Source organism: Neolamprologus brichardi, chromosome 14 (genome assembly GCF_056152115.1).
Source record: "Neolamprologus brichardi isolate AB-2024 chromosome 14, ASM5615211v1, whole genome shotgun sequence".
Taxonomy (NCBI): domain Eukaryota; kingdom Metazoa; phylum Chordata; class Actinopteri; order Cichliformes; family Cichlidae; genus Neolamprologus; species Neolamprologus brichardi.
In genome coordinates, this window is record NC_142117.1 from 27,053,831 (window position 1) to 27,067,552 (window position 13,722).

The following is a 13,722-nucleotide window of genomic DNA, read 5'->3' on the forward strand; positions in this document are numbered from 1 at the left end:
AGTATTGCATCAATAATGGACATTTTAGCATGACATAATTCAAAAAAATGTAGCAAAATCGAAATTTCTGACAGCCATGCAATACGCTGGTTTTAATGTGATAAAGCAATAAAAGTAAAATAACCACACATTCACGTTAAAAAGCAGCAAGGTGTGCTTGATCTGAAGAGAAACCCTGCGTCCACACTGCAAGCGATGCGGCGACCTGAGATCACAGAAAATGAATGACATTTGGTGACTTCAAGCAGCCGCGAGCAAAATAACCGCTGGTGATTTGACGGGCGTGACCCAAGATCCATTTATCTCAGCTTCCTGGTGAGCGACTGAAGCAACATCCAATAAAAGCACGACAGCACTGTTAAGTGACGTTTGAACTTGTAGTAAATATTTTAGTGGGTTACCGAGGCAACCAGAGCATAGAACGTTCTCCAGCTTCAAGGCGATGTACCTTCAAGTCAGGACTGTGTGGTAGCTTTAGCATGAAACTAAACCAGGCGGCCTCCCTTGCTTCCAAGCCCAGCACTGTTCACAAAATGAAAACTTTCAATGGAAGAGAAATAGTCATAAGGTACAACATGGACTCTGGCTCGACCCTCAACAATCTGACTGTTGGTATTGGGTTTGTTTTGGGAAGAAGCAAATGCAACAATCTACAAAAAAAAAGGTTTCTAATTACGCTGATTCAGGGAATTAAAAACTATACTAGCTAAAACACTTTGTTTTCCAAAGTTTTGCAAAAGTGCAATAAAAAGCCAGGTTTAAAGCAGGTAAAACATGAAGATCAGAAGGTCCCAATATGTTTTTTGATTAAGTTGGTGCTTTGGTGCTCTGGATTTATGTGTGCCATTGTTTGCAATGCAAATGGGAAAAAAGATGTTGTGTGAAAAATTAATGCAATATACAATAAAATAACCACTGGTGACAGAAAGTGTGCATAACCTTGAGATCATCTTTTCTCAACCGGTGACTGAAATATTCTCAAGTAACAAACTATCAGCTTCAAAGGAATGCACGGCGAGCGCCCAGCAGTGAGAGCTCATGTAAAGTCAATGATATTCAGTGACTTCAAGCAATGATGGATGAAATAACTGCAGGCAATGTGAAATAGGGAGCCCTGAATTACACTTTTTAAACTGACCACCAATAAGAGTGCAGGACTGACAAATGACTGGGTAGTAAATACATAAGAGCGCTACCTAGACAACCAGTCTACTAGCAAACCACGGGGATGTTTGCTGGTGACCAACCATCGGCGACAAACCCAAAAGCAATGTGCACCAGGCTTTAGATTACTGAATTAACCACGATGTGCCGTTTCACTCTATAACGGGGAAAGACTGAATTCAAAATTTTTTGTACTCTTACTACAACAACGTTTTCCTTTAGCCATATTCTTTTTACTCACATGTGAAACTCCGCTGACTTAAAATGTGTCTTTTCTCAATGTGTTTGCCAACTTTGTCACTTTGGATCTTCAGTATTTACTTTTCAAAGCTTTCCTATTTGACATAGCCTGTGATGTGATCTGAACAAGGTGTTGGCCCCTCTGTTTTCACAGCAGACAGAACCCTGTACTGTGTAAGTGGTGTATACCCAGGAGGCCCATCCTGACGTGGATACAGTGCTGTTAACTCTGTTTACAGCAGCACCCTCTCACTCCTTGACAAATAGAGGCTGAGACTGATCCCTACCCTTCATGCCACCACCCACCCCACTCAGCACTTCAATGCCCAGGCAAAAATAGCCCTGACTTTTTAGAGACGATCTACCTTTTTACTGCAAGACTGCAGTCCGCGCTTCTCTCGCTTCCTCTGTGCTGTATTGATTTTCCACTAACAAAAAAACCCGTCAGTTTTCTACCCCAGCCACGGCAGCAATCGCAGGGTTGGGTATCTATCTATTGCATTTTTGTACTGGTAGAGCAATTCAGCCCGCCCTCAGCGTCGATAGATTTGCCTGACACTTAGTCTGAAGTAAGAGGAAACAGTGCTTACAGAACATCTACACATCAAAGTTGGGAAAAATGCTCCATTTCCAAACACTCGTCAGACAGAGGAGATCCGAATGTTTTAGTCTGTCGGGCTGTCAGATGCAGCCATGTGAGCAGCGGGCTGGAGGCTTGAAGACAGACAGCTTAGCAGCTGAAGATTTCACCATGCCTGGCTTCCTGAATGTCTCTCATCCCTTGTGATTTCCTCCTTTTAGAATTCCAATTTATCCTCAGCCTTGAAGTAAAAAGAGTTGGGGATGGAGAAGTTTCGTAAGAAAGATCATTTATGTGAAGTGGAAAGCTGGTCTTTTCCCACAGCGACACCAAACGCTGTATTAAAATTCAGCTAAAGGTGTGACTGGCAGTTTTAAGGATAAATCATAATACTTCGGCCCATGTGGATGCTCGTAAAAGTTGTGACATTTAATAAGTTAAAGAACTAGTTTTAAATTTTGGGAATATCTATATATATATCTATATATATCTATATATATATATATATATACATATATATATATATATATATATATATAGCCAGACAGCAGTTTGGCTTTTTAAATAAACTTAGAGGAAAGACTTCTACAAACACCTATTAGCAACAAATAAAACTTCCTGTCCTCTTAGTAGTTTGTCTGATTGCTATACAGTGACATTTGGCATAAAAAATCATTTGTGTCATTATTTAGAAAGAAAGGGTATTGACAAGATTGCATGCAAGCTGTGGGATCTTTTGTGAGTGACGTTAGCGCACAAACTGATTTACCAGTATCATTCTTAGTAAATCTGGCCCATAGGCATCTTTTGAGGTCTTTTTTGTGTCTCTGCCACTTTAAGCACATACACTCAGCTGTTTGCACTCACTGCAGTGCCTACGAACCAGTATCGGTCCCATAATATGGGAAAAGCCTACTGGTCAGAATTTTTCTTTTGATTATAATTACGGCTGTATTCTTTTAATTGTGTATTAAGAGGACTGAAGAAATCTTCAGCTGAATCTAGGTCAGCTGTTTACAGCTGTTTGCGCTCATACATTAAACTAAAATAACCATCTCCTCTTTAAAGCAGGCTATGGGCTTGACATTCTGTCAAGACGAAAAATGTCCATATTCCCTCATAATATCAAAACCATTCTGCTCTCAAATCGACTCTGCGTGCTGTTTATATCTGTGTGTGTTTCCTTAGAGTTCAGAGACTTAGAAGTCAGGTTGATTGAAGGCTCTAAATTGCCCTTAAGTATGACTGTACAGTAAGTGTTTGGGACTGTCTGTCTGTGTTAGCTCTACAAGAGACTGGCAGCCAGTGTTTTCCTTCCTTCCATCTAGTGCTTGGAAAGGCTCCAGTCTGATGTAGTGCCTGAATACGAGTAAGCAGTTTGAAAAAGACCTCAAAAATGAATCAGTTTGTCATACCTGACTTTGCGGATCAAAAGGCTTGAGTTTATGGAGCCCTTGCAAGGAAAAGGAAAATATATGAATCTTTAGTTTATCTTTATATATTATTTTTTAAACATCTGGAACATGCTTAGAAGCGTTATACGACTGTGAGCTGTGGACTACTGTCAGAGCAGAAATAAAACTCACACTCTTACAGCCACTGCCCTAAAATAAAGCACTTAACCCCCAGCTGCTATGATGGATCTTTGTGGTGACCAGCAAAGCTCTTGGGTGTGTGTATGGTGGTATCTCTAAAGATAAATTTTATAGTACTGAAGTGGTTAATTCTGCTTTTTTCCCTCCCTGCTGTCTGCAGGTAGAGCCTCTCTGCATGGGAAGGCCTCCCTGCAGATTGACCCAGTGCGCTCCGAAGACCAGGGCTGGTATGAGTGCAGGGTCCTGATGCTGGAGCAGCAGTACGATACCTTCCACAACGGCAGCTGGGTGCACCTCACAGTCAATGGTGAGTCATCTGGCCAAACAGCCTACCTTCTGACCTGGAAGTGTGAGTCTGTGAAGACAAAAAAAAGAAAAAGAAAAGAGGATCGGCTTAAGCTCCGTGTGTTTTTATGATAATGATAATCACGTAGATTTATCATTGGCATTTCAATTAAAGATGTGGGAATGGTACATTGTTATTAGAAAAAATCTATTTATTTATTTTTGCTTTAAATATTAAATTTCAATCATTTTTTTTATGCTAACTGGAGCTTTTTTTTAGTTGCTCACAGGCCTCCTTCTTTTACTCATTTTTCATTTACAGAAAAATTCAAGTTTATCAGTGTATTTGAGTCAGGCACTGTTTTAGGTCACTCCTGTAGCTCCTTTATAAAAGGCCTCAAGGAAAAAAAAGGGATGAGCGTCTGGTTAGAGGAGGATTGATTGTGTCTAGTTTAAGGCGGTTCCGGCAGGGATTGTCTGTGATAGTCTGAGAGCTATCAAACTGATGACCAGGCGGAAAAAAAATCTGCACCTTTGCATTTCTCAGGAATGCCCCAGCGGCGCAGAGACTCCTGTGCAAAGTGTGTCTTCACATTGTTGCGGTGCAGCGATGCCTTTGTACTCTGTGCGTTTCAGCCTTTTTCGGAAAGATATTCACAGTAAGCTCCTGTTTTACAGTTGATGCTTGCTGCAGATGCACGGCGCAGCAAAGATGCAATAAAGGAACCGCGGCACACTCGTGCAAGAGACAAGATTGTGGAGTACTATCAGTCGCAATTCTTTTGTTAGCTTTTTGGTTACTGATTTTATGTGTCAGGGAATGTTTCCTAAGCAGACTTTTGGAAGAGAAACCGAAAGCGGTGAATTTCTTGCGTTAAAGCGCCACAGGACTCCAAGTTCAGAAAGCTGTAATCCTCTGTGCTGTTAGAGAGAGACTTTAGAAACAAAGTGCTGTCAGGCTCATTCACATGTATATTTTTGGTCTGTGAACTTCGAGCTTGAGAGCTGTGTGAAAGTCATGCATATTTGAGTTGATCATGCATACGTTTTACAAGATGCTTTTCTCATATTTGAATAGTGATTACACTGCACTGCGTGCAAAATACTCTGTGAAAAAAAAATCATTTATACTGTCCAGTGCACAGCATAATCACTTTGTAAAAGTGGTGATTATCGGTGCTTTGCTTTGAATTTGTGTTTTGCCATATGTTAGTACATCGGGCATTGCAAATGATTTTCTAAAGCGTGCTCCGTGTAACGGACGTTCACTCAAAGCTGACACGAGAGCATCCCATTTCGCGTGCTTGTGTGCGGCTGAAAGAAATCTCTGTTTGCCGGGTAAAGTCAGATAGGGTGAATCGGTCATAGTGAGCGTCACCTGCGCACTCTTGTGATGTTTGGAGTTTGTGAACATCTGTAGGCGTGTGCGTATGAATGTCTTGTTGTGTAGGCATACTGCATCTCTGTAGCTGCTTCATCAATATTCACTTTCAACTGCACCCCTCCCCTCCCTCGTGTGCTGGTCTCCACCCCTGTCAGGCCTTCCAACAGAAACAGAGCTCCCCTGGCTTCAACACAACTAATAATATTTCAGAATCTCATGCATATTTGGCATTTTATATGTCTGCATTTTGTATGACCTCATGTATGTATGCAATGCCGCTCTCTATAGAGTGCACGCACAGCTCTACTCACAGATGGACATGTTTTGCTGGTATAAATATTTAGTTGGAGTTTTGTTATGTAAACAACAGACAGACATTCATGAAAAAATCAAAAGCTGTTTCAGCGTCTAGACATCTAACAGGGGAGTTCATATGAAGCCTTTTTGCTACTGTTGTCCCCTAAATGGGGGTCTGTGAAGGAAGCAGGTGCCATTTTCGTCTGGCCTAGGCACAGACACTAAGGGCACTCATTTCCTTTGGCCGTTAGTATTTGCATATACTGCTTCTTTGAGTTCCTGTGACTGGCCTTAACTTCCTGCCAAGCGGAGAGGGAATTCATGCCCACTCAGTGGCAGGTGTCAGATGGCAAGGCCTTGTGCCCAAAAAAGACACTAAGGCTACTCTCTCTCTGTTTTCTCCCTCCCTCGTCTTCTTCTTGCCTTTGTAAGAAGCATAGTCCTCAAGCATCAGTAAGGTTTTTAAGAAAGCAAAAAGAAACTGCCCCATCATTGTCATGTGATTTTAATTTTATCCATGCATATTCAAACGTGACAAAAAAGAGACATAATCAGACCTTGCCACCATGTTACTGGGTAAGTGATGGCTTGGCATTTAGGTCCCATTTGGTCGATGCAACTGGGTCCCAAATGTCAGCTCCATTTATTACCCGTGTGTATCTGTCTTTGTCAGTCACTGTGCTGTCCACTATGGTGAGTCTGGGGTGAACAATCACCCTCCAGACTTTACGGGAGCCCAGCTTGCAAATTTAAATTAGAGGTGGGTGTACAACATGTATTAAATACTGTGTGTGTGGTAAATAAGATGCCCTGATAAAAATGATAAGCTAAAATTAACAAATGTTTTTCTCTATTATGACTCTTGTATAACTGTGTGCTTGTATTAACCAGAATGTTAGTGATGCAGCAGCTTATCTGGCTCACAATCCATCACAATTTGCAGGTTAGTATATATAAAATGACAGATTTGATTTTGACCTTGAACACAATTTGGGTGAAGACCTTGTCTGCAAGGTTCGATTGGACGAATATATCGAGCTGATTGGACGAATATATCGACTATCGACGATATATTCGTCTTTTTGCAAGGGCGATTTATTTATTTATTTGCCCATGAGTAAGTTTGCTATAGTGAAGGAGCTAATAGAAGCAGTCAACATGAGAAAAAAAAATAGTGCTGTTTTAACAGCACCCTCTTTCATCTGCGAGCAAATGCACCCTCCTCAGAGTGCGCCCAAATGCTTGTTGATGGAGCTGGTGATAGCCTAGCAAACTTAGCCGGATGGTGGACACGTACATGCGCTTGCAAGTTAGCCGTGTTTCAGTACTTTGCTCGCACGTCTGCACAAGTGGCACACCGCTTTGGTTACATCCTTAGGTTTACCTTTTTCATCTGGTTTAAAGCCAAAGAAACCCCAAATTGGCGACTTTATATTTTTTTAGTGCTGTCAGCGCCGTCGTCATGACTTACGCGACTAACAATTAACCCATGTGGAGCGCAAAATCCCTAAAATGTCTCTGTCAACGCATTTCGGCAGTTTGTCCAAATTTTGTTCATTCTGCGCTCCAGATGGGTTGAGAGCGTTAAAAATTTTAATTGTGATGACCTGACAGCGTTTTTGTTTTGCTTTTTTAAACTACTTCGTCCATGTTTGGACTTCCTCCATGTTGTAAACACGCAAATCAGTCCGTGGATGATTACATTGCCCCGCCCATCAAAAAGTCTGCGCATGCGCGAATATATCACCCATTGGCGATTCTTGGGCTACGTCCACACGTACACGGGTATTTTTGAAAATGGAGATTTTCCGTTTTCGTTTTAAAAAATAATCCAGAAATGAGGCAGAAATGAAGGAAATCGCTGCTAGGAACATGCCAAAGCAACAGGTGGCGATATATTCCTAACCGTGCAGAAATGTTGGCCAATGTAAACAAAGCTGGGGCATAGAAGCTGAACCGAGTCGTATGTGCGGAGGGACAGTAACTGTGTGTGTATATGTAAGCATTTAAACACTGCAGAGAGTACAATTAACAGTAACAGTGTTGTAGAAATTCATTTCACCGAAACAATAACGTGGCGCACAGTGTGACGTCAAAAAATGCGCACACCTTTGACGCTGCGTTTTCTGCGTTTTCTCCGTTTTTCTCGTCCACACGTAAATGCAAAAGCAGAATTTTCAAAAATATCCACCCTGGCCAGAGTTTTAAAAAATCTCAGTTTTCAGTGACCAAAAACGTCGTTTACGTGTGGACGAAAGGTGCAAACGCATAGAAAAATCTGCGTTTTCAAAAATACCCGGGTACGTGTGGACGTAGCCTTGGACTGACGATTGCCGATTGGAAAATTTTTACATATCGCCCAATCCTAACAGGTTGTAATGCTGATGCTGATATGAATTTTTGTCAATACTGATTTCTTTTTAAAAAGTCTAACTGGCAGCATAGACAATCAAAAATTCACTTTTCTTCAATTTAAAATATTCACATTTCCATCATTAAGAAAATTATTCTCAGGTTCTCATAAACTGCATTAATTGCATTAAGTACTGCAGGGTCTTCTCTTACAGACTGAAAATAAAGTGCTCTGGTACTGGAATAAATCAGAATGAGCTGAAGCTTTACTTGACATATTTTGCCTTAGCAAACACAAGCAGGTGTAACAGATTGTTATAACAAACAAATGTCAGGTATTCACATCACTTTCCAGCGTATTTGTAAATTCACCTGACAACAGGGCTTTTCTCTTTTTCGCTCGTCTCCATAGTTTTCATCATAACCGCTCTGATCCTTTGCTCATACCTGCCATATTGTCTTTTCCCATATTTATCCTTAGGCTCACTGTATTTGTTAGTTGTTTCAAAATGTCTGTATTCAACTGGTTGATGATTTGAATGATTATGTTTTTTGTCACAAAGGTCTCACTGTGATGGAAATGCACAAACGTTTTAGTATTAATTTAAATGAACAGAAACTAGTCTTACAGCCATTTATTACTCAGAATTACAGTTAATGATTCAGACATTCAAATAAAATTCAGACTGTATAGTAAGTAGGGATAACTTCCAGCACAGCCTGTTCCAGAGTTAATATCAAATTTCCTAAAAGCTATGATGTATTCCAAAAATATGCCTAGAAAAGACAAATGTGGATGACTCACATCAGTTTTTCACTGTAATTAAAAACAAATCTGACAGACATAAAAGCACCTTTGTGCTCACGCAGCTCTTTCTGTAAGTTTGAGGAGGAAAGCAACAAACTGAGATAAAGGCACATTTGTTTTTGAAGTTAAGAGTTTATGTTAGTATGATCATCTAATCTACAAAATAACCTAAGTCCACCTAAAGAAAAGAGATGGATGGGATTGTGGCAGTGAAGAAGTGAGAGGAAGTAAGTCCCATTGTTTCTCCTCTTAATTACACATGAGACGCTGTGGAGTAACTTACGTATGCTGACATTAGAAGAGGGAAGAAAGTGTCACAGAGTGCCTCTTTCTTCTCTCTGCACCAGTTTACACTTAAACCTTTGAGACTCGTGATGTGAAATCAATGAAAATATGTACTCCAATTCTCCATATTCTCTTAGGAACAGATACAAGAAAAGGAAAACAAAAAAACCCCCAAAACAAGCAAGGAAATAAAATGACGCAAACACAGTCTTGAGTAAATAAGCCTTCAAAAGAACAGCCTTTACCCTGCTTCTTAGCATCCAGGCCATCTGCTGATGTGCTGCGTGGTCTACAGAGAAGAACGGGGAGTTTGGGAACTCCAAACATCTTTTAATGTATATAATTGATGAAGAGATGCTGTAAGTAGGGCGCAGATTTAATGCTCAGCTTACTTTTTTTGTAGAGCAACTCCCAGGTTTCCCAAGCATTGTGACACTTCCTCTGTGATGAGCTGTACCTGACGGTGTGAAACAAATCCCAAGTTGACCAAAGTGCCTGCTGCTGTCACCAGCACCACCATGTGTGCCACCTATTTCCTGTCAGCTGCTGCTTATTCCCTTGAGAAAAGCTTTGGGATTAGAATTAATAACAGCGCTTACAGTGGAGGAACAAGTACTCAGGTGATTCACTTAAGTGAAAGTACCAGTGCTGTAAAATTTCCACGTTACAATCAAATGTCTCATGAGTAAAAGTGCAGAAATATTACCTGCTAAATATATCCACCCATACTCTATATGTAAAAATCTTGAGCCATCCCTCATTTCCTTATATATTTGCTAGGAAAATAGATAATGCAGTTTATGAAGCAAAAACAGTACAGTTCTAATTTCCTTTTCTTCAAGTAGTCCTCAGGAATAGTTCTCCAGGCATCTTGAAAGACATTCAAAGCTCTTCTTTGGATGTTGGCTGCGTTTTGTTCCATTCTCTGTCAAGATGATCTCGCACTGCTTCAATAATGTTGAAGACCCGGCTCTGGGGAGGCCAATCCATGGCACAGTCTTCCACTGTGTCTTTTTCTATCCCGGCATGCTTTTACTGCATTGGCATTGTGTTTGGGATCATTCTCATGGTGACAAATAAAGCCAAGGCAATCAGATGTTTTTCAGATGATATTGCATGGTGGATCAAACCCTGAAAGTACTGGATGAAATGCAATCCAAAACCATGAGAGAGTCTCCACCATGTTTTACAGATGACTGCAAAAGCTCTGTATATATTTATGCAAGTTGAACCATAAATTTCAAATTTGGATTCATCATCATGTTTTCCCACTGATTTTTTAGCACAGTTCTCATGTAACTTGACGTAGCTCAGAAATATCTTCTGTTTTTCCCATCCTTAAGAATGGCTTATTGATGGCTACCCTTCCAACGAGACCATATGTGATCAGATTTCAGTGAACAGTGGATTGATTAAGTCAAGAGTCAGATTCTTCTCTCAAATCTGGTGCCAGGTCTTTGCTGGATGTTCTCTTGTTTCTTAAGGACACAACATTCAGATAATGTTCACCAGGTTTGTAATGCAGCAGCATTGTGCTATTAATGCTGCTGCATTAGAGTGCAATCAGCATTTTTCTACTATTTACCAATATCTGGTTTTCTTGAGTGGTTTCCAACGAAGTCAGTCAGGTCAAGAAGATCACAGCACAAATTGGACTTGTTGTGAGATGACTGATGAAGTAGGAAGGAGGAAACACCAGCTGTATTATTATAAATATTTCTATATTTCTCTCTGAAATACTTTAATATAAATTAAAGGAGATATCTCCTCTTCAGAAACACAAAATGTCCTGGAGCCGAAGCATGTCGCTGTTTATGAGCTTCAAGTTGCTTTTCTTGAGTAAATGTACTTGGCTGCATACATATTGCAGCCACCAGTGACAATCAGTGACATACTATACATGCAGAAACTCATAGTGAAGCAGTGGCACAGGGTTGCCTCTTAACTAAAATAATGCATCATGAGCCGTTTAATGTAACCGCCGACCCATCAACTGCATGATACGTAAATCAGTCATGCATTTTATTAGAATCTCCATTAATCTGCTGTATCATATAATGTAATGAGTGTTAGGGAGCGAGAGGGCAGAATGGACGGGCAGATGTCTAAATGTGCTAATTGGCCAATTTGTTTACTCCATGCCAGGTGCTTGTGTGCAGTCTAAGCATGGCAGCACTCCCAGCGGCAAGCGGTGACCCACTTGTATAGCAGTGCCTTTTTCCCCCTATTTAACTAAACACAGTGCCGCTACTTATAATCAAAATATTATGTTGAACCACTGAAAGCAGCTGGCTGAGGAAGCCACAGTTTATTGGCCTGCAGGAGCTGGTGAACAGCTCCCGTGTGACTCTTAGCGAAGCTCGGATACATCAGGTGGAAATGCAGCAGTGTTACAAAGTGGTTTTGAATTTAAAAAACAAAAAAAACAAAAAGAAGGAAGCCTGCAGGGGAGCTTGTTATCAACCCTGGTACATGTCCCACTGTGCAGGTGTTGCATCATGTCCTATCTGAGGAATGCCTGTTTGACTTAGACCCTATTTACTTCAGATTTCTGAAATGTGTCTTGGACAATTAGATCATGAGTGGACAGCGCTAAATACAAGTGTAAATGACCGCAGAGACTCATTATTCTCACTCAAACAACTTGCCGAGGTGGCATGGGACACATTTGGCCTTGTATCTTTTGTACTGTAAACACTAATTTGTCCTGATGCCCAGCGAAAACACAACGGGAAAATATGTCACCAATGTGTCGGTTTTTTGGCTTGTGTCTCAAAGTCACAAATGACTTTGGCCTGACAGCTTCAACAGTTGAATCATGCATACACATGTTCTTCTTTGCTTGACGCATTTTGGATGCGTTTTCTTAGCTAGTTCTTCCTCAGTCAAAATAACTGTGGACATAAATCTTGGGGTCAAGTGGGGTCAGCTGGAGATTGAAAACACACGATAGACACTTCAATACGCTCTCCCTAACCCTAATCCTATCCCGCACTTTGGGAGAGCAGCGCCAACCACTGCTAGCAAATGCTGCTTTGCAATATCAAACTAAAACCTTTAACTGAATTTTATATTTTATTATTTTTTATGTATTGTTTTACATAGTTTAACATTATCTGTATCACATCGTAAAATATCTAAAAAGCCTCTACGATGTCTCCACAACATTAGCATGGTTATTTTGTTGCCTTCAGATCTGTTTTTCTGGTGTAGGACTTCCAAGCTCTCAATAAGATCCACATTTACACAACAAAACCACACTTTTGACAGAAGTTGAAATGAGCCGGCGCATTTGTTGACTCCGGAGAGTTAACTTTTGTCTAGTCCAGCCTGTGCTTTGTAGTTTCGTCTGTTTGTTGTTTGAATCCTCTCTATTCTTCTCATTCCCTTTACTTTAGAATTGCTCACAGCAGATTGCTGCACCTGCTTCTGCTGGAAGTCTCTTCTTGTTGATAGGGAGTTCTTTGTCCCCACTGTCACCAAGTGCTCGCCCATTGCTGGGGTTTTCTTTGTAATTTTAAAGGTTCTTAAGGATGTAAAGTGATTTCAAATGACTACAATTGCGTATTCAATGGAAATGTCCACTGGCTGCCCACTTGTGATCCTACTGCCCAACCAGCTGTAAACAGATACCCCCTAAAATGGACAGCTGTACTACATGTGCCTGCAATACAACGGCCGTGCAGAAGAGCCCAGTGGCAGAATGCCTGAAGCCATCTTGGAGTTAATTCAATGACTCTGTGTCATCTTGGAGCCTGTAGTTTGCTGTGTTATTAGGGAAATCCCTGAGTGTAACACAAATTCAACAGCACTGCAAACTACAGTACAGTTTTCCAAGCTTCTCCAAAACTAAAAGGAAAAAAAAAGGACTGCAATCCAATCAATCAACTGCACCAGTCAATCTAGGACAATGTAAGGAAAACCTATGATTGTGCTTAAGAAGCATTGAGGGAAAAGGGCCTATGCCAGTCCATAGAATAGCTTTTGAGATTTTTCTGTCTGGATACTGGGATGGTACCAAGAATTCCTTGTCCTATGTTCTCCTCAGCTCCACCTTCATTCACGGAGACGCCGGCGCAATACGTGGAGGCGAAGGAAGGGGGAAGCACTGCGCTAAGCTGCTCTGCCCAGGGAAATCCAAAACCAATGATCAGCTGGCTGAGGGAGGGGGAGGAGCTTGCAACCAACGCAAAATACTCGGTAAGAAAATATCATGGACATAACTCAGATTTATGATTGTGTGCAAAAATAGAAGTGGGGTTTGTGCACAGATGGCATCATCCGCTGAGCCCATCTGTACTGACAGTATGTTATGGACTATGTCTCACTCGGGCTAATGTCAGTTTGTTCTATTGTCGAGCTGCTTCATGAGCTGTGGTTTAGTCTCTAAACCTGATGTGTTGTCTGAAGTCTGAAAAAACAGCAAAACCATCCCATCGTTTTTGTACATTTAAAACATTGCACCACAGACTTGGTGTACAAGTAGTGGAAAGCTGCAGATATTTGGCTATTTAGGAAACAATTATGTCATCGGTGCAGGATGACTGACAGTCAGGCTGTTCTGTCTTCCCTGTGATGTCGTTAGGAAAAATAAAAATAAACCCTGCATAATCTGAACAATTTTAAGCACAGCTTAGTGGCACACCTCACATTTCTGAGCCCTCTTTGTTGTCTGGTGATGCCTGACTGTTTTTTTAAACTCCCAAATGCAGACAGCCTGATGTCATGGCAA

General features: G+C 41.0%; 1 protein-coding gene across 3 annotated transcripts in view; it reads left to right on the forward strand.

Annotated features, from left to right (window-relative positions):
* igsf9ba (immunoglobulin superfamily, member 9Ba) overlaps positions 1–13,722 on the forward strand; it is a 75,188-nt gene that overhangs the window by 24,648 nt on the left and 36,818 nt on the right. For all 3 annotated transcript variants that reach the window (XM_087851050.1, XM_087851048.1, XM_087851049.1), the window contains exons 3-4: positions 3,740–3,886; positions 13,039–13,190. In XM_087851050.1, coding sequence (XP_087707176.1) covers positions 3,740–3,886; positions 13,039–13,190 — 299 coding nt within the window. The remainder of the gene's footprint in view (positions 1–3,739; positions 3,887–13,038; positions 13,191–13,722) is intronic.